Source organism: Pan paniscus, chromosome 4 (assembly GCF_029289425.2).
Source record: "Pan paniscus chromosome 4, NHGRI_mPanPan1-v2.0_pri, whole genome shotgun sequence".
NCBI classification, from domain to species: domain Eukaryota; kingdom Metazoa; phylum Chordata; class Mammalia; order Primates; family Hominidae; genus Pan; species Pan paniscus.
Window position 1 is genome coordinate 34209704 of NC_073253.2, and position 22046 is coordinate 34231749.

The following is a 22046-nucleotide window of genomic DNA, read 5'->3' on the forward strand; positions in this document are numbered from 1 at the left end:
CAATAAGCAGAAAAAGACCACTAAAGTTCTCCATATAAATAATATATATATGTAAGTTGGTAAAACTATGATTGTGAGTCACAAAATGTTCATATTAACATATGAATGTTGCAAATTGCATCTACTTTTTAACAGAAATTGAAAGGTGTACAGGGTGGCAAGAGACCCAAGTTTCCACGCCTGGATCTCACACTGTCTATTTTGGTGAGTGCTGCAGTGGGATGCTTGACAGACACAGAGTAGGCAGCTATTCTGGGCCTAAAGAATAGCAAGGAAGAAGTCCTGGGTGAGGGTGTGGGATTGGGGAACAATGGGCCAGGAGACGGCTTGACTCCCACGAAGGGATGGGCAAGAGGAGAGTGAATGAAGGAGGTGAGGTGGGTGAGAGCAAACTGGCTGGCAGCCCAGGCAGCAAGGAATGACATAGAGTACTGGAGGCAGGGGAAAGCAGGAGGCAGAAGTTAGGGAAGTCTATGAGCAAGTCATAGCAGCAGAAGGATGGGCTCGTAGGGCTCAGGATGCAATCAAAGCCAGAGGCCTTGCAGAGGACATGGTTTAATGCCTCCCATTTCACAGATGGGGAAACTGAGGTCTGAGGCCAAGTAGCTCGCCTAAGGTCATGCCTAAGTGAGAAGTGAGTGATGTAGCCAGGGGATTCAGCCACATAAAATATAAGACTCAGAAAGAAGACAGATGGGAAGAGAGTAAGTTCTAGCTCTGCCACGGGGGCCATGAGTCATCAGGCCCATGAGTTAGGGCTGAGTGAAAGACTGAGGCTTAGACAAATAATCTTGGTGGACAAATAGCTTTGGGAGTCATTTTCAGAAAGGCTATAAGCAAGCTGTGAAAACTCAATAATAACGTGTTCGTTAGTAAATGCTTCTAGCAATTTAGTGATTTTCTATGTCAGAAATTATAGAATACATAAAAATAAATACAATTTAGAAAGAAATTACAGAATACGCTGTTAGCTCATATATTAGCAATTACTGTGAATTTCAGCTGTGAGACAAAAAAAAAATAAATGTTTCCTTGGCAACCATACACTAATATGCTTAATCTATAATTGTTTACCTTACATCCAAGTAGAAGGGAGACATAGGAGACTGTGTACATTAGGTACATACAGAAATGTATACATCTGAATTAAAAGTGAGAAATTGCAACACTATGGTTTGTGAAATAATCATATTTGGAAAAAGCATTTTAAGTGGATTTTTTTCACATTTTTCTCTTGCATTTGACATGATGTTTCAACACAGCTATGAGATATGAAGAAAGGATTCCTCGCTAGCTAATACAAATTAGAGAAATACTTAGTATTCATTTAGTAATTCATCAGATCATTGCTATAGCATGATTCTTTGCATCCTGGTCATCGGTCTCTCTAATAATTGGGGTCAACTTCCAACAAAATTTCTGTTAATTCAATCACTTCATTCCCACAGAATGGCATTCAAGACTATGCCCCTTATTCTTAATTCTACTGAGTGATGAAAAAGAATGAAGAGCCATTTCCAGCTTATTGGGTTAGGCATTTGAGAAGATATAACTGTCTCTAGACCCCAAGTTACAATTTCAGAGAACACTGGTACATTGAAAGTGCATGACTTAGAGTCTAGGAATGATTAAAATACCAGAAAGGTCCATGTCTTATTCTCAAGGCACTTAGTCCTGTATTCAGTCACCTATATTTCATTTTCCTGATTTACATTTCCACAAAACACTGTTCACAATGCATAACAGATTTTGTACAAAATGTCAGCTTAGAGTGCCTTTATCTTCTACTAAATATTCATACATATTTCATGTTATTGAAAATAGGAAGTCATTCCAAAATTTGGATCCTGGCTTTTAAAGTTTATCATAATCTTGCAGGTACTAGTCTAGGTGCTTTTGTGAGCATTAGCTCATTTTTACAACAATCCTAAAAGATAGCTACTACTATTAACTCCAATTTAAGGAGAAGAAACTGAGGCATAGAGAAGTTAAGTAAATTGCCCAATATCACACAGCAAGGAAGTAGGGGAGACAGGATTTGACCTCCAGTGATGCAGCTAGACTGTTTTCCTATCATTGCCTCAGACACTCACACATTTATTCAACAAACTATTAACAGATTTTAGAAAACAATGATAATATCAGACCATTTCTATAATATAGTCTTCTGTATCCTATCCAACAGACTAATAATGGGAAACCATTTACAATAAAACTTTCATTATTTCAATCACTAAATCCTCATCAAAAAACATTCAAGAGTTTCTGATGCCTTTATTCTGAGGTGATCTTTCAGATGATCTGGATGACGTATTTTTCTAGTTCTTATGAATAAAAATTCACATAAGGTGGAAACTACATGCACACATGCACGTGCGCGCACACACACACACACAGAGAAATAGACCACATATCATCCCTAAAAGTAATTAACACAAATATTAGTACACCTTTAGAGATAAATTGTAGACCATTTCATAGAAAATAAGAATCCCTCTAAATTTTTTTTAAATAATAATTTTTGAAAACACCTCAATGGGTCTTAAAGTCGTTAAGGGTGTTATGTAAAAGTGATAATAGGAGTAACCAAAGCAAAACAATGCAAACTTTCCAAATTGTCTGTGATTGTATTACTTCCTAATTTCAGATTGAGGTCTGAATTTTAGAAACCAACTTTACTGTATAACTCTTAAACAACTAACCAAACCACACATGCAGAAAAATACTGCTAAAAGGCAAATCATTATATTGACATCAACACGATAATAATATCAGAAATATTCATAGCTGACAGAAGTGCCTTAAACATGTGGTACATAACAAGGAATTAATAACATATGGGCATGAATAAAGGGAGAAATTGTTCATGATTGTTTTCTCTCCAATTGCAGTGAAAAAAAATGACATTCAGTATTTGACCTTCCAGCATTTTTCATTATTGAATGTTTTTTCAAGCTCAGACCTAAAAAAGTTTATGTTTTTTAGCAATATAGTATGTTTGTGGGTTATAATACTTCCCAATCAAAAATCCTTTAAGAAATTGTACATTATAGAAACTTTCGTCTCCATTCTCACATACTATCAAGCACAAGTCAATTAGTAGACATTTTCAGGAAACTCCAATACAAGAAAAGTACAACATAAAACACTTTACAGTCATAATTGCAATTCAGTAAATAATTTAATTCAACGCCCATTTTCCAGGTATCTGTAACAGAAAGCATCATACTAGACAAGGCAAGGCAGAGAGAATTCCTTAAGTGCTGCCCTTCAGAGTTTACAGTAACCAGGACAGAGAGGTACACAAGCAAGAGGAGGAAATACATGCACCAGGAGTAAAGTGCCTTGGAAACAAGTGGAAGGTAAATCCATTCTAACTGGAGGACAGGGGAGGAGGAAGAAGAGGAAATTATAAAAGGCTCCTTCGAGGTATCTGATCTGAGCCTGGTGGGACAAGCAGAACTTCAACAGGCACAAAAGAAATGGATAAGGACATTCCCAGCCCCCAGGCTGGGGACAGCACAAGGAAAGGCACAGAGGCTGGCAGGCAGGAAGCCAATGTGGGGACACAGTCTGTGCAGAGGAATAGAGGAGGCATTACAAGGGCCTGATGTTGTCAGCATTATATTCCACCCTTATTTAAAGAAAAAAGAATATCTAAAGCCAAAAATGAGAAAAGGAATCATTTCCTAAAATACACTCCCAAACTTTAACATATGTGTGGTTTCTCCTTGTAAATAAATAATGGAAAATAGAATGGCATGCATTAAACTTTTAAAGTAGTCTGTGCAAAAATTAATGGCACAAAACATTGTCTTGTTCTTGATGAGGTAAAAAGAGATTTTAAGCAGTACATTATGGTAGGCAATGGCAACACAAATATCTTCAAATGCATTGGCACATTATAAACAGAAACTACATTAACGATTAATTTGAGTTCCAAATTTATATTCCACTCCTCACCAAATTCAAAATTATAAATGTGTGCAATATATTGTCTCAAATCAATTGCCTGGGGCATTCTCCCCTCCCCCAGAGGACTTAAGCACTAAAAAAATAACTTGGGATGTGGTTTACGTCTTGCATTTTGAAATAACAGCCGAGGAGAAATAGGCACTGTCAGGCTGTTGCTTCTCCACAGTTTCCGGCACAAATATCTTTAACTCTTCAAAAGCTTAATTTATCGAGTGATGCCCCCAAAGCACACTTCGCAAACACGACAGCTTCTGCATTACCAAAGCGTGGCAAGTGTCCATCAGAGACATTTCATCTGGCAACGGGAGTTACCAGTTGAATCAAATTATATCGTGTGGGGCGGATCCGGAAGTGCTGATGAAAAATGGGAACAACAGACAGCTGTTTTCACTTCGGACATGGTCCCCAGTCTTATGTGAAAGGGCTTTGAGCAACGCAAGTTTCTCCTGGGCCTTGGCCTGGGTATCGTCAGCACTTGGCACTGCCACGGCCGTGGGCCAGGCCGACCGGTCCTCCTTGGAGCTGCAGAGAATGTCCGGGCCGCTGAGGAGGAGCGTCCAGTCAGAATGTAACTGCCTGCCCCACTCGTGCTTTACTATGATTGTGTTGCTGTTTTTCATGGTCCCTGAAAAGAAACAGCACAAAGGTGGGCCTCAACCACCGCCTCGGCGAAGGCCGTGGGGGGGTCCTGCGGGCACTGCACCCGTCACGCCTGTTCAGAACGCCTTCCGGGGTGTGCCGAGATCATGTGACAGCCGCACAGCGCATCAGGTCGCGGGTCCATTTCACAAGGACTTACCTTGGCGGATGAACGTTTGGCTGGTGTCCAGCAAGATGTCACAGCCCTCCACGATCATTCTTTCGATGGCAAGGTTTTTCCTTATGTTTTCAGTGTCGCTGACTTCATCATGCATTACTCTGTGACACAACACAGACAGGATCACAGTAAGAGAGATTTTCTCTTGCCCTAGCATGTAGGCAAAGAAGAGCTCCATCTGAGAAGCTCGGTTGCAAGCTTGTATCGACTGAACCGGGGGTTTGGGGGAAATAGGCTGGATCTTTCCAGGCTTCAACAGGTCATGACCGAAAACAAAGCCAATGTGCCTCATGATTCTAAATAGTTAATGGGTCAGCAATTACGAGCATCCTGGGCATGTCTGCTTCTAAGTGCAACAGGAAAGCAACATGTCATTTTGTGGCCAGTTCCCGTCATTGAGATTAGGGGGCCATTTCTTGGAGGCAGACTAAATAAGAGACCTTTAGACCATTTATCCCATATAAGCTAAAGTAACATAGACATAAATAAGTGCTTGTAACAATGAAAAGTCACTGAGAAATGCAAACTGTACATTCTCTAGCTTCTTACCAAATATGAATTCAAAATGCAACTGAGAGTCTTTTTTGTTGAGATGGGGTCTCGCTATGTTGCCCAGGCTGGTCTCAAATTCCTGGGGTCAAATAATCATCACCCCTTGCACCCTTGTCTCAGCTTCCCGAGTAGCTGGGACTACAGGTGCACACCACCACACCTGGCTATCATTTTTTTTTTTAATGCTGAAAGAAACATGAACATTTCCAAACTTAAACCAAAATACACCTAATCTGAATTACATAAATTCACATGCTATAAGAACATTTTCCAAGATACGTATTTTTCTTGGTTCAAATGAATGTGAATGATGATTCAATATCACCTCACAAGCTACTATTTAACTTTCAGGTGAATCTGAGAAGCTGGATTTGTTTTGCTTCTTGTTCCTTAGAACATATACAGGAGGTTTCCACAAGAGACTAACTTGCTTCTTTCCTCTCCCAAGCCTTTATTATAACTTCTTGGCATACCTGGACAGTTCCTCTAGCTTTGATTTGGCAAACTCCAGGCTTTTCCTTTCCACATGCTCATGGGGTGTGTGAGCAAGGAGCTCATGGAGTGTGATGATATATCTGGGGATCTAGATGCAAACAGAGGCCAGTATGAGCAAGACATCAGGATGGGTGACAGGGCACATGCTCCGCAGGGCCATCATTGCTTCGAGAAGCTTGTCTCTACTCTCCCACTTTTGACTGTTTTACACATTTTTAAAAAAAGAAATAAAATAAAATGAACTACACTTCACACTTCATGCACACCAAAAAAAAGACTTCACCAAGAACACATGAAAAGGTGGAAATTATTGAAGTGTTATGGTACAAAGAGATGGTTTCTTTAATTTTTTTTACATAATCGTACACTTTTGAATCATAATTTTTGAAAACTGGTTCAGAGGGAAACAGATACAGCTATCATCAAGTCACTTGAGTCTGTATTTTAGATATATTAGTCCATTTGCAATGTTTTTAAATCAACAATCCCACTGCACTATTCTCCCTAAGAATTAAAACTTGGGAGAAGACATGTTCACCTTTATTACTTTCTGTTTCTACTTTATCTCAATTCACCTCCTTGCAGTAAAAAGTATTGTTTAGGTTATTTATTTGTACTTTTGTTTATTAACAGACTATCTGAATTCTGTCAAAGACAGAAACTCCACCAACCAGAGGAAGATCTTAATAAACCATGATAGAGATTCAACCTAATTTCTAGTGACACAACTTATGTATTGTGGGCTTAATTTTAACAATAACATGCATGAACATCTACCACAACATTACCCACTCGGGGGTTAGACTGGGTGCTCCAGGCTTTGCCAGTGTGTCCAGTCCTCTAACATCATAAGGATTATGTCTCCATTTTATAGATAGAGAACTAAAATGGGAAGAAGTTTCAGGCTTTTACAGATAGAGAACTAAAGTGGGAAGAAGTTTGGTAACTTGCCCAAATTTGCCCCATTGGTGGCCTCACAGTAAATGGAAGCGTCAACTATAATCCCAGCTCTGACCAGTGCACTAACTGTCTTTTCTCAGAGCTCACCCTGGGAGCTCTCGTCTGCGGGAACTGAGGTCTCACTCAGCACTTGAAAGCACCTTTGAGAATGAAGAAACTACAACGGCTTTCCAGGACCCTGTGTGCAGTTTCTTCCATTCTGTCCTGAAGGGTCAGTGGCCCTACCTAGGGATCTGCACTGGCTCTTGTGCAAGTGGTGGCCTTCATTGGGCTGCTTACCAATGTTTATTGAGTGCCTCCATTTACACACTATGCATAGACACAGCCACCATTAGCACAGACATTGAACTTCAGCTCTGGGATCACACCCTAAGGAGTGTCATCAAATCAAGGCTTCAGGAAGCACAAATAGGCCCCCTTCATCGTGGGAGGGTGGGACACAGGAGAATCCTCCCTTTGTAGGATATATGGAGGAGATTTTCTGCTCCTTCTCCCATGAACTTCTCACTAATACAGCCCTTAGGGTTGTCCCACTTGATGAAGTCTCCTGGGATAAGTGTGCTTTCAAATATCCTTTTCGCTGGCATAATTGCATGACTGATAAAAGTTTGCTTCTAATTAGTAATTCCACAAGAAAATCAAGGCAATCAATAGCTAATGTACTCAATTTTTCATAGCAAACAGGACAGGTGTAGGAAAGCTTGAGTACTTATAATGCACTGAAAATCCACAAAACTGAGTTTGGTCAATACTCTCATGATCCTTCCTCATTACTTAAATTTCTTTTAAAGTGCTCACTGGCTAAGATTCAGGTAGATGGATTTGAATTCAGTCTCTGGACCTTTCTGCCTTATGGTGAAGGAACAAACAGGCACTGAAACTGCCAAAAAGCAGGCAAACGAAGTTCTGCAGAGAAGTGGTCAGCTCTCCAAAGGGCTCATCTGTATCTTCAAGAGCTGATTATAAATCTCTTCCCCTGAAACCAAGAATCATAGGAACTGTCTAAATGAATCATAATTCTGCTTTCAATTATGGAGCAAATACTTGTCACTTTATAGACATTAATTAGCTTGCTCTCCAATTACAGTAAATAAGTGGATAGAATAGCAAGTAGCTACTTTCTGGAGAACATCTAACACTGCTGTTCTTGTCAGGAGCAGATTTCACGATTGGCTTACCAATGGACTTTCAACACATACATATCCAAATAAATACATGAGCAGCTGAAGCCAATTTAAACAGTACCAGCCAAGCCACTGTCTTTAATAAATAAAAATTATGTTAATGACAACATTATTTTCCATAACAAATTTCTTGGCAATACTTGGACTTACTGTTCTGATAGTTCAACTGGGGATAATTTTACTGCATCATCCAAATTCTACAATTTCTCCATGTTTCCATAGTTCAACATAGCTTGATAACAGCAGCAACTGACTAACTCAAAAAAGGGCCGAGAAGGAGGAAGACAATCACCTTCTCTCTTCTACACATACAAGCTAAAGGCTTCCAATTGCCTCTCCTCCTCTCTCTTCCCCTACACTAACTTCTGCCTCCATATCTGGGCTCAAGAAAGTCTGGACAGAGGTCTCTTGGCAGTATAAACTAGGGTCACCTCTTCCATTGTCAGCCTCCAGCAAAAAAAAAAAAAAAAAAAGTGAGAACCCTAGCCTCATCCTGAGGCGTCCATCCTTACAAGGGAGCAAGGCAAACATGCAGAAGTACCACTGTTAATACAGAGAGAAGCAGATACAACCGGACCCTCCAAGGGATTCAAACACCTCCATGACTATTTCACTTCATTAGCGAAAGAACTACAAGGGAACAAGAAGGAGAGAGTGAGCTTAGTAAGGAAAAACCTCTCAGCTTCAGCTTCTAGAAAAGGCAATTTCCCCCAAGTGTTTTCTAGGGTTATTTCTAGAGAGAAGGATGAAGAGTGAGGCATCAAGTGAAGAAGACAGAAGGGAGACACCAAGGAGCATGAGGCCCTTGGGCACAGAACTCCAATGACTTCTCCTGGTCTATTCAAAATAGTTATGGGGAAGCAAGCAAAGACAATTCTGTGCTCTTTCAGTTTGCTCATTTCTTGCAGTTGGACAATTCTGGCTCAACTCTTTGAGGCTTCTTCCAGATCAAAGCCTCCCACAAGCTGAAGCCTCTGGTTAGACTTGTCTGGCAAAAGCCAGAAAGCCTCAATATCTGACCCAACATTCTAAGGTTTGAGGTCACCACATCCTTGGGGAGGGGGCTCCTAGACTAACACCAAGCTCCTTGAAACACCACATAGTTACCCAATCCAAAACATCAGAACTAGTGTAGTCACTCTAGGATCACCACATCAGAGAGCTAGAGAGTCTGGAGATAACTAGAGCTCAGCTCAGCTGCCTCAATTTACAGATTATGAAATAGCTATTTAGTTTGGTTCAATTATTTTCCCCGATGCTATGAGTGAGACATCAGGTCTCCTAAAGATTCCCAGTCCAATGTTCTTTTCAAGACATTATAAAAATTCCCGGGGGTTAATCAAAATGCTCAGTCATTGCTATCAGGCATAGTCTTCGGGAGAGGAAGGGCAGGGTGGTGGGAGAGTATCCCAGCATTTTAAAGAAATCCAAAGACCTTTCCAAGACCCTACATTTGCTGTATTTGGACACCATATCTACAGCAAAAGTACAGCTCTGCCATTTCAAAATACTGAAAAAATCACACCAAGAGGGAATTAAATAGCACGAAGAAAGACATCAGGGGGCTGTCAGGTAGGAAGCCGGTTCCTCTCTGAATGCCCCATGTGTCTTTCACGACTCTACCTTTGTATATTCAACTGACTTGGGGTTACTGAACAGATACAACTTGGGGTACTGAATCATAACCTAAAGATAATTGTCAAAAATTCACACAGAATCTCAGAAGAATGTTATACTATATATTTCATTATAAATAAAATCTTAAATTCCAATTATGTAGATAGTTGTTTTAAAAGTCTGAAATCTTTCTTGTGAAATATTTCCTAAGAGAGGCAAAGAGTTCAAACAATTCAGTTCCAAAGGAAAACAAAAACAAAAACACTATAAAGTTTCACTATACTTAAGTGGTTTTAAATGCATCCTTTCGGTTAAAAATCTGACTAAACCTCTACGGCAACTTCCAGGATTTCGAGCAGGACTGACAAACTTCAAGGCAAACAATTGTGCACCACAGCCACATTTCTTTCTGAGGCTGCAAAATGATTAGCCAGGGTCAGAGATGCCTGCGCAGGAGGACAAAGCGCTCCACAGTAACCATAACACACATGATTAGTAGAATCGGTTTACCACATGGCAATTTGGAGGCCTGGCCAGAAGCCACCTAAATTCCACAATGGGAACACTCAATGCTCTTCCAAAAGAACAGAATCGACACTTTTCAAAACAACAGGAGATTCGATGCACATTTTGGCCTCCCTGGTTCTCACTTCTGGGCGCTTAACGGTAAAGTCCTAGATCCAGGAAAGAATGCAAGTGTTCTTGACCCCTTGGGTTGCTCTAGTCCCAAAATGGGAGCCCCTGCGGCCACCTGACTAGTTGCCAAGAGTCCTCAGGTCCCACCCGTGCCTTCTGTTTCCTAGTCGCCACAGCCTCTGTGACCAGGGAGGTCCTCCTTTTGTTCTCCAGGGCTCCAGCCAAGGGGAGACTCAACAGCAACCGCGACAGGAAGGGAGGATGGGCCGGAAAACAGAAACCTTCCCAGCAGTCACTCCATCCCCAAGAATCTTTTATGCAACTAGCATAAACTGGAACATTTGCATAGAATCCTATTTCTGTAAACCAAATAATATTTTTAAACATGCTGGAGGAGGAGACTCCATGAAAGAGGTCTGTGTGGAATCTTTCTGTAAAGAGAAAATTGTGCAGCGTTTCAAAAAATCATTCTTGAATTCTTTGCTTCAAAAATGCCTGGTTTTCTTATATCCATGAGACACAGAGAATGTGTGGCACAATATTTGTTTATCTCAGGGTCAAGCTCAAGACAGCAACAGATGGTACATCTGTGCCATAATTCCTCCCAGGGCACACTTACGCATCTCACGCTGGTCACGCTAGGTATCAGTGACATTGAGCTGGAAACTCTGACTTACAAAATGCATCCCAAGTGACTTACCTGAAACATGGGATAGGTCAAGAATGTCTCCAGCATCCTCCCCTCACAGGCTGGATTGGCTTCATACTGTTTTAAGAGTTTGTCAAAATCTCTGTTTTGCTTACAATTGGCGAGAACTTGCAGGCTGTACTGGTGATTACGCACAAATTCTTGATAAATGTTCAGCATGGGGAGCAAAATATCAAACAGATCAGCTGGAAAGAAACAGTAAACACGGCTGTTTCCCTTGTTGCTTGGTAAATTACCTACACTGGGCAGGAATGGCAAAGAGTGGGTCCCAGCACCAGGTGTCACACATGCATGGAGCCGCAACCCTGATGCCTGAATGATGATCTGGTAGAATGCACTCATGGGCAGCACTTGACTCCAGCCCCAAATTAACTATGACAGGCCAGGGGAAAGAATCAAAAGGTAACACTGAGGCAGGGCCCAAAGTACCCAAAAGGCAAGGAGACAGGGTCCCAGGGTACAGAAGCTCACGGGTCAACAGGGTGATGCAAACAGTTTAGGCTGAATAATGTTGGAGCTATTTTACTCTAATTGCAGCCACTTTAAAAGAAAATCTTACACCTTTAAAGAATGCACTTACCTAAAATCAAAGTGGGCCAGTTCGCTATCCTTGCCTTTAGTCCTTGATGAAATATTTCATGAAGAAACATGATTGTTTCACTATAAAAAAAGGAAAAATAATATAATTTAGTTGCTATAATGTGTTTATTTTGTTTAAAATCCAGAGTCCTTAAAGCCTTAATATATACATAATATATATGTCCCATAGGGCCTCCAAACTATACCCAATAATAACATGGATTATACTATCCTCAATCAAGCAATTATGACAGCCTCAGCAAACCCTGATATAACATTCAAATATTAGAGGACAGAAAGCACCAAATCATTGTCACATAACCTTCTTCATCAATTTTTAAGTGAGCTTTCTGCTATTAGAATGCAGTATTTCAATCAATAATCAGAAAATTAAAGTTATGATCCTTTTTTCTCTTCATATGTGATTCTAGATAACTCAGGAGAAAGTTTCTCTGTCAGTAAAATGAGTTTTGACAGAAGGAGAGAGGATGAAAAAAATCTAGAGCAAAAATTTTGACAGAACTCCACTATAACCACTCCCAAGATACCCAAGACAGAAATGCAAAAGAATCTTCTGAAAAGAGTGAAGCCTACACAGAGATACTAAAATAAGGATGATGCATAACTTAGGGATCTAAATTCCTAAAAGGGCCAAGAAGGGTAATTACCAAAGTCAAAACATCATTTGCTTTCTCCTCATTGGAATTAACCTACTGCAATGAGCCTTTGAAGCCTTTTCTGAACTAACACAGTGACACAATCAAATACAGAACCGTTCATCTCAGTGAGATCCCTTGGCTTGTTATTAGTCAAGTTCCATTACAACAGACATCAAGAAATCCTTACTATTTCAAATGGTCCATGAAATAAAACAGAAATGGCTCCATGAGATTCTAATTCATTTTTCTTTTATAACAATTTAACTAAGTAGTGTTTGTTGTTCAAGGATTTCAACCAAATCTACTTTGGCAGGTATTATATGTTAGTCATTCAATCTGTATTCCATCCTCCTTCTAGGTGGAGAGGGGTAAAACTAAAACTACATTTCCCAGACTCCCTTGCAGCTATGGTTCTGGATGTAAATTCAGTTCCACTAATAGATGCACTTGGAAAGACACAGAAGGCGGAAGTAGGGGCCATCTTCCTATGGCTGAAAGTCAGTCATGGAGATGTGAGTGCTTTGGGGCAATGTCAGCACCCAGCTTTAGGATTCTAGTTTCTGGGAACCAGCTTCCAGAGTCTGAGAGGCATCTGTGGCAGCAGCAGTGGTGGCAGTGGTTTCCTAACCTCTGGATCTAGTCTATGTTCTCTGAAAGTCAACAGTTTAAGGGCCGCTCCCTGACTTTACTCCCCCAGCCTTTCCAACAGATTCTGTAAGCAGTGAATTCCCTCCACTCAGCGAGGGATTTCTCTGTCCTATGTTGAACACAAACTAATGGATACATCTACCTTCATATTTTGATACCTGGATGGTTAGAAAACAGATGAAACAATTCTGTATATAAATAGGAAGATTGCATTTTCTTAACTATAAACCTGTGTTACAATTCAAAATTATTGAGCTGCCTAGGGCTTAATTTCAAAGGCATGTAAAGGGAATCTAGTTAAACAACAGTAATGATATAAAACTTCTTTAAGCCTCACCTTTAAAAACACACTTCTTCACATTATGTTAAGTGAAATAAGCCAGGTACAGAAAGACAAGTATCACATGTTCTCACTCATATTTGAAAGCTAAAAAAGTTAATCTCATGGAAGTAGTGAATAGAATGGTGGTTACCAGAGGCTAGGAAGGGTAGTGGGGAAGGGGAGGATGAAGAGAGGGTTTGGTGAATGGGTACAACAGTACAGTTAGATAGAAGGAATAACTTCTATTATTTGATAGCACAATAGGGCAGCTATAGTTAACAATAATTTATTTCAAAATATCTAGAAGATTTAGACTGCTCCCAACACAAAAGAAATGATAAATGTTTGAGGTGACAGATATCTCAATTACCCACATTTGATCATTTTACATCATATGCTTATATCAAACTATAACATATACCTCATAAATACGTACAGCTATTATATATCCATTCCATATTATGTATATGTATTATGTAACCATAAAATGTATCCATAAAAATTAAAAATAAAAAAGTTTTAAAAATTTCTTTTCCAATCTCCATCTAAGTCTAGATGTGGTAAATAATTGCTAGTCTATATGAAGAGCTTACGGCTTTACCTTCCAAAGAGAGGCATATCTTGACTCTGAATTTAAACAATATGATAAACCTGGCCTTTCCTGATTCAGATCAAGCAATCCAGCGGAAACAAAGAGCCAGAGGCAACCTAAAAGAATGTGGCACAGCCTCTTTATTTACCTCTAGGTACCACCCTGTTTCTCTGTTCCTCTTTATAGCAGCTCTCCTCAAAAGAGTTTTCAATACCCACCCTCTCCAGTTCCTCTCATTATCAGAGTTCAGTACACAATCCCATCCACTGCCATCAGACCTGTTGAAACTGCACACTTGGTGACTGAAGTATCACCAGAATGCTGTACTGCCTGAGGATCAAGGGCTACCCCCAGGCTCCTTTGGATGTCCCACACACTTGAGAGGAGCCATTGCCAGCAAGGTGGGGAAATCTCCCTCCTTCCTTTTAACAAAAGAAAGCCTAGCTTTTAATCTCGTATTATCAGACTACCACTCATCACCCTTCCTTTCTGCACTCATCTACAGACATGCCAGTGGCTTTTCCTGATGCCTTGAGATCTGAGCTCTCAGCTCACAGTTGCTCTTTTCTCCAACACTACTCTTGTCATAATTCTTGGGGATTCCAATATGCACACAAACAACATTTCAATATCCTGGCCTCACAGGACCTTGAACTCTTCCTCCAAAGATCTTGTCCTCCATTGACCTCAGTCAACACCCCTTTGATTGTACTCTAGACCTTGTCATTGTCAATAGCTGCATCCCTTCCCTGTCTCAATTTCAAGCACAACATTCTCTGACTCCTAATCTTTCAGTTCACTGCCTTTAGAACCCTGACTCCAAAATTCTTTCACACTATCATGACCTAAATCCCCAGATCCCACCACCTTTTTATTGGCAAAAACCTCTCATACCAGCACTACTTTCTTTCCTCAGTTTAGATTCCATGGCTCATTATTATAATCTCTTCCTTGTATACAGCTTCAACTTCCTTATTCTTTTCTCACTTCACCACAGCAGCCACAACACCAATCCTAATTAATCCCAATCCTCCACCCACTCTGCACCTGCATCCATGCAGCTGAAAGTGGCTAAAGAAAAACATGCAACCATCCTGACCGATCTCACTGGAAAGTCACAACCAATAGCCTAATAAGCTAACACAAGCTCTCAGTGCTGCCCAGCATTAATACAGCATTCCTGAATCCATTTACTCCCCTGCCCTATCACTATTCCACACCTCTTTCTCTCTTCTCCAGCTCCGACACTTCCCTCCCATCTGCCGCATCAGCGGATGTCCTTGCCTCCTAACTACGGAAGTGTCCATGTACTAATCCTTCCCTGCCCTAGTTATCACTATTCCACACCTCTTTCTTTCTTCTCCAGCTCCGACACTTCCCTCCCATCTGCCCCATCAGCGGATGTCCTTGCCTCCTAACTACAGAAGTGTCCATGTACTATTCCTTCCCTGCCATGCTCCCAGCTAATGACAATCTCTTGACCTGAGCAGTACATTCTGTCCACTTTCGCCTTTGCAAGTTTACTGCTCAGCAATTCCCTCTCTCCTCCATCCTTCTTTTACCCTCTTCATTTGCCTCTAGGTACCACCCTGTTTCTCTTCTCCTCTTTACAGCAGCCCTTCTCAAAAGAATTTTCTATACCCACCCTTTTGAAATCCTCTTCCCTCCGCCCCACCACCTGTTCTCTCCTAAGCCTCCAATCAGGCTTTGGTCTCTAATCAAAGTTACCATTAAACTCCGAGTTGTTAAACCCATGGTCAATTCTAAGTTATTGCTCATTTGACTTTTTTGGCATCGTTGTTGGTTCCCTCTTGCTTTCGTTTCCAGGACAACTCACTCTTCTGGTTTTCATTGACAACTCAAAGGATCCTCTTCACTCTTCTTTGCTGGCTCCTGTTTATCTTCCTGACCTCTAGATGTTGGAATATCCATGCTCCTCTTTTCTTATCCATCTGTACTCACTTGTTGGTAATACCATTCAGACTAGCAGCTTTAAATACTATCTGTATGCTAGAGGACTCCCAAATTTCTATCTTCGGCCCAGAATCTTCCTCTGAACTCCAAACAAATATCTGATCCCTAGTCACTTGACATCTCCACTTAGATGGCTAATAGCATCTCACGCTCAACAGATCCAAGAGAAAACAGTCATCTTTTCCCCTCAGCCTGTTCTTCACTCAATCTTTACCATTTAGTAAACAGTAACTCCATCCTTCTAGTTGTCCAGACCAAAAAACGTTGCAATCTTACCTGTCTTTTTGCTTTCTTTTAAAACCCACATCAAACCCATCAACAAATCCCAACTGTTGAGTCCTGATGGATAAGTAAGTAACAAGGAAGGGGCCTCCGATGGGGGAAGGCTCCAGGTAGGGGAGAAGAATGAACAACTGTTCTGAGAAACACAACCCGCTGGCACAAGGAATGACCTTTCCACACCTAGCCCGCTCTTGTACAACCCTATAAAACTTCCCTCCAGCCCCTGCCTCTCTGCAGACAGCCCCTTCTCTGCTGTGCTGCCCATTGCACCCTTGCAACATGTTTTCACACATTCTCTAACAAATCTGCCTTGCTTTATCTACAACTGTTTTGGTAAATTCTGTGACACTGGCCCCAGCTAGTTGCATCCGTGACACCTACTGGCTCTGACTTAAAAATACACCCAGAATCCAACTACTTATACTGCCTCCATTATAATCATCTCTTACTTGGATTACTGAAATAGCTACCTAACAGGTGTCTCATCTCTCACTCTGTTTATTGAAATAGCCACCTAATTGATCTCCCTACAGACTATTCTCAGCAGAGAAGCCAGAGTGAGCCTTTCAAAACAGAAGTCACATCACACCCCTTCTCTGCTCAAAACCTGACCAATGTCTCCCCATCTCATTTAGAGCAAAAGTTAATGGCTGTACCATGTCCCACCTTGATAACTCCCTGACTCTTCCTTTCACTGACACTGAGCAGGGCAGGTCCTCAAGCTGGACTGCCGGGCACGTGAAAGCCCCATGTCCCCTGCACGCACAGCTCCCTCTGCTTGCCTCACTCTTCCGCCAGGAACTTCAAGCCTTTGCTCGAATGTCACCTTATCCTTGAAACTTTTCTGAAAACCTGCTATAAAAAAACTATGGTACATTCACAGATTGTAATACCATGTCGTGATTTTTTTTAATAGAATGCTCTTTAGGTATCAATATGGAAAGATCTTCAGAAAATAATGTTAAGTGAAACAATGAAGTACATGTTAAAGTACATTGCCTTCGTGTAAGAAGAGGGAAAATAAGACTCTATATTCATAGTTTCTTAGATCAAAATTGAGAAACACTGAAAGGATAGATAAGAAACTAGTACAGATATTACGTATAGAAAGTGGGGGGAATCGGGTGGACAGAGACAGGGTGAGAGTGCAACTGCTAACTGCTGTTTTCATGTTATTTTGACTTTTGAACCATGTGAGTGTACTATCTACTCAAAAACAAATAGCTAAAATTCTAAGTAAAACACTAAACCCTCCCTTGACCCCCTTCTCCCATTCCCTTCTTTATTTCTCTCCACAGCTCTGATCGCCATATAATATACTATCTATTTCACTAATGCTGTTCATTGTCTATCTTCCTGCATCAAAATTTAAGTTCCATAAAGGCAGGCATTTTCTGATTTTTCACTGATGAATCCTCAGCAGTAAGGAAACTAAAGATTTATTGAGCAAATAAATTCACCAGAGCTTCTCAGGCCCTGTCTTAGCTTTTGCTCTTCCTAAAATACTTGTGTATAATTAACATGTAAAAACCCATAATCACTCCATTTTCTTCAGTTTATGAGTGATTATATTCCCCAACACACATCTCCACGCGATAAGACAATGTAGGTCAAATAGAGAAGAAAAAATTAAGAACAGTAGATGCCAAGATTCAAGTAAAGATATAAAAATAACAATGCAGGCTGGGTGTGGTGGCTCACGTCTGTAATCTCAGCACTTTGGGAGGCCAAGGCAGGCAGATCACGAGGTCAGGAGATCGAGACCATCCTGTCTAACACGGTGAAACCCCGTCTCTACTAAAAATACAAAAATTAGCCAGGTGTGGTGGTGGGCGCCTGTAGTCCCAGCTACTTGGGAGGCTGAGGCAGGAGGATGGCGTGAACCCAGGAGGCGGAGCTGGCAGTGAGCCGAGATCGTGCCACTGCACTCCAGCCTGGGCGACAGAGCAAGACTCCATCTCAAAAAAAATAAATAAATAAAATAAAATAAAATAACAATGGAACACAAGTAATAGCTTTCTTATTTTTACTATCATAAACTAATAGAGATGAATTTATGAGACCCTTTTAAACATTAAGTAAAAATTCTTGTTGGAAATACAAAGGGGTTTTTCTCATAACTCTTTGATTTATGCAATGTCAAACCTGTTGAGAAAAATACTGCTGACGTCGTCGTGGCTGATGGGGGGCTTCTTGGAGCTGGCGGCCATACGCAGGGGCCGGAGAAAGCCGTTGACCAGGATGTAGAGCTGGTGAACGTACTCTGACTCTGCCTCCACCATGGTGAACACAATCTGGTTTCTCTTCCTCATACTTTCAGCATGAGGAGAACAAATGTAATCCTGCACGATGGTCTTCCATTTCCTTCTGCACAACCATCCTCGCATGAAGCTCTGAACCTACAGAACAAAAAATCAAAAAGGAATCTGACTAGTTGCAATGGTGATTTATTTATGGAAAAGAACATGAAATATAATTAAAAATCAATTTTGCAGAAAACATGATAACCTCTAAAATTGATAAGGATTCCCTAGGGATGATGTGAAAAATAACAGGCAAGCCTGAGAAAGTGCACTGGCCTGTGTGTTTCAGCCAATCAACAAACATTTACTGATCATCTTTAAAATGCCCAGGTAAATGCTGGGTACTGAGCAGTCAAGTATATATTAAAACCTTTAACTCAGAGGCTCTGCCATTACTTGCAACCACCTTGACCTCTGATTCTCTGTTTCTTCATCTATAAAATAACCGACAGAGCTGGACATGCACAGGCCTGTAGTCCCAGTTATTTGGGAGGCTAAGGTGAGAGGATCACTTGAGCCCAAGAGTTCCAGTCTATCCTGGGCAACGCAGCAAGACCCCATCTCGTGTTTCTCTGGTTTTTTGGTTTGTTTTGTTTTTTTCTCTGTTTTTAATCTCATGTTACCAGACTGCTTTCATTTTTCATGAAATTAAAATAAAATGATTCACAAAAAAATCTGAAGTCCTTTCTAAATACAAAAAATTATAACATAATTAACTAGGATTTGTTTTATGATAACTAGGGTTTCTTACTTTAGATGTGGCAGATTCAGCAACAAAGTAGGTTGTAAATTCACATATAATTGAAAGTATTAAATCACTACCAAAGTATCATTATTATCTATTTAACACATCCTTACACTTTTTATTTTTTCCACACTATGTTCTAAATGATCACGTATTAAACAACGACCCTTCTTTGGCAATGTCTAAAATTCTCTTGCTTGCCTACCAGTGTCGTCACCATGTTATCAGTTTTTATACAGGCATTAAACTCACTCTACCTCAATAAAAATTAACCACATTTTAACACAATCATGTGGGGAAATTATATTCAGATTATTTGAAGAAATCTAACAAAAATTTCCATGAATTATAACCAATTTTAAGTTTTAGTCTATTAAGGTAAACAAAAATTAGGTTGATATTTGCCAAGACCAAAATAGAGAAACGATTCATTCATTGTTAACACTTTTTTCCATGCAGACATTATTTTGAAATGGGACATAAAGAACAAAAAATTAATCTCAAAACCTATTTAACAAGTACAAAAATTGGTTTAAAAAATTATTAAGAAACAAGAAGGTAGAAAAATATTTTTAAATTTTTATCAGTATTCTTTCATTTAACAGAAATATTTTTAAAAATCAACTTAATTGGATTTTGTGTTAAGTAAAACCTTTCTATTTACTTGGGCAGGGGGTGCTTGCCGACCAATAGATGCTTCACTTATTTAGTAATAGACCAGTTTCTACCACACACGTGAAAATTGAATTTTATTAATTTTTTCTTTACATGCAACTGCATACTATTAAAGGAAAGGCAATAGAATTAATCTTGTTTCCAGACTGACTAGATGGGATTTTTTTTAAAAAAACTAATTAATCTTATAACACAATAGCATAAGCTTGATTCAAAAAAAAAATTAATTTCTAAGAAATGAATAGTGTTATTTTACTTTTTTATTTCTGGAAAACTGAAAACATTTGACTAGTCCTAAGAATCATTTCTATTTCAAATTCTGAGCAATATTTAAAGTTGTAAAAAAGAATATAAAATATAATTTAAAATCAATTTTGTAGAAAACATGATAGTCTCTAAAATTGATCTGAATTCCATAGGGATGATGTGAAAAATAATAGGCAAGCCTGAGAAAGTGCACTGGCCTGTGTGTTTTAGCCAATCAACAAACATTTGCTGATCATCTTTAAAGTGTCCAGGTAAATGCTGGGCACATTAAAGTTTTGTTACAGTGAAAGGGGAAAGATTATTAGCATAAAATAAGAGGAATAATAACAAATTAAAAAGAAATAAGATTTGAAGATGTATATCCAGGGAAATTTCCTCAAATATGATGCTTTCCACTTATTATTAACAAAGCTGAGTAAGTGCTTTATATAAGACAATCAAGATCATAGGATCAAAACCTAAATGACAAATCAAAACACAGTGGACTAGAGTGAGAGTGAGAGCCAGCATTTGGTTCATTGCAAAAGTTGTGCAATTATAAATGGCAGTAAGAGGGAAAAATCTGCTGATTGTGTGGATGTTAAACAAGAAGCAATAATAAAACAGAAATATAAGCGGATGTGCTGATTTACTCAATCTTCACACATGCCCCAAAAAAAATCTTTCTTAAATAACACTAAAGATTAAAGCTAAAAGAAAATTTTTGAAATGTAATTTAAAAAATATTCCCCCAAAATATGAAAGCCGCACAAAATCAAGAGGTTTAACAGCACTTAATTAACCCCACTGGAGAACACTATTGTCTTAATGCCTGGTTTTGGCATCCTTCCTAGACAGTGTAAAGAAATCTCAAGCAGAAATTCTCTAGAGTAGCCATGTCTGGATCACTCTGCAGGGCAAGTCTGGGAGCCATAGCCCAGAAACACCAAGGCTGCTCCCGGCTCACGCACAGGGTGGCAAAGACACCACCATAGAACAGACGACTGGTCACCATGCTCCTACAAAGCTGGAAACCTCCAGGCCCTACCTTTTTAATCTTCTTGATGTCTGGATCTTCATCTTCTTGGTTGCTTTGGTAAGGTCGCATTCGTTCTTTGGTTTTATTAAGAGCAATAATCTGGAACACAAAGTTGGTCCATTTCATGATTTGGGAAATGCTGGATTATAGCCATACACACAGGAAGCTCTGCCTACAAAGGTGGTCCAATGAGATCCTCAGGAAACATCCACTTTTTATGCACACTGTCTTCCTTTGGTGCTGAGATGGGGGAAACATGAACTTTACCCCAAGCATGGTATCACCAATGAAAGTGTTTATAAGAAGTGACTGTGTAAAGTGTGACCGGGGATCCGGGCTAGCAGAAATGTTGGCCCAAAACTCAGCCCCAGCTGCCAGTGGTGAGCCCGCCAAAACCTTGTCAGGAGTCCAGCGATATGTCCATCCCCTCGCCTGAAGGTGGCTGCCTGCAATGTCCTGTGGTCCCCACACGCAGTGACACTCAGCTCAGAGCCCCTGGTTCTGGCCATTGGCCTGTAGTCTTCCAAACCACATGGTACCCCAGACTCACAGACATCCTTAGGAAAATGGCAACTGTAAAGGGAACTTCAGAGCCTTGGGGCTGGTCCAAGCCAACCAAGAGAATTCCTCAGAAAAGGTAAAAAGGATCAAACTAACCTGGGATCTCTTTATATCTCCAGCTCAGTTCTGTGACCTGTGAGGGGCATTTCAAGACTGGGTGGCCTCTCAACTACACATAGCAGTAAAATTCTCTAGACCGGCACTCAACAGCAGGCTCTTACAAGCTTAAGAACCTATACAGACCTACTAGCCAGCAATACCTTAAAAGTTAAGAGATCATAATTGCCCCTCTCTAGCCTGTCTTTCTATTTTGTCCCCAGTACCAAATACACCCCTCTGCCATTTTCTGGCAAGGAGGTGGGAAAAGAAAGGGAGTAGGAAATAAATTATGGCTCCTGTCAAGAGACCAGAGAAGACATACCTGCAACTGACAGTTTTTTGCTGCAATCTACATTCAGACTAAAATAGAACATAGT

At 40.1% G+C, this 22046-nt stretch overlaps 1 protein-coding gene across 4 annotated transcripts in view; it reads right to left on the bottom strand.

The window, feature by feature from the left end:
* Positions 1-22046, bottom strand: part of RASGRF2 (Ras protein specific guanine nucleotide releasing factor 2) — a 278300-nt gene that overhangs the window by 138250 nt on the left and 118004 nt on the right. For all 4 annotated transcript variants that reach the window (XM_003822263.6, XM_034959856.3, XM_034959854.3 and 1 more), the window contains 6 exons: positions 21019-21108; positions 18147-18400; positions 11526-11605; positions 10937-11130; positions 5818-5927; positions 4775-4893 (listed from right to left, as the gene is read on the bottom strand). In XM_003822263.6, the coding sequence (XP_003822311.1) occupies positions 4775-4893; positions 5818-5927; positions 10937-11130; positions 11526-11605; positions 18147-18400; positions 21019-21108 (847 nt within the window). The remainder of the gene's footprint in view (positions 1-4774; positions 4894-5817; positions 5928-10936; positions 11131-11525; positions 11606-18146; positions 18401-21018; positions 21109-22046) is intronic.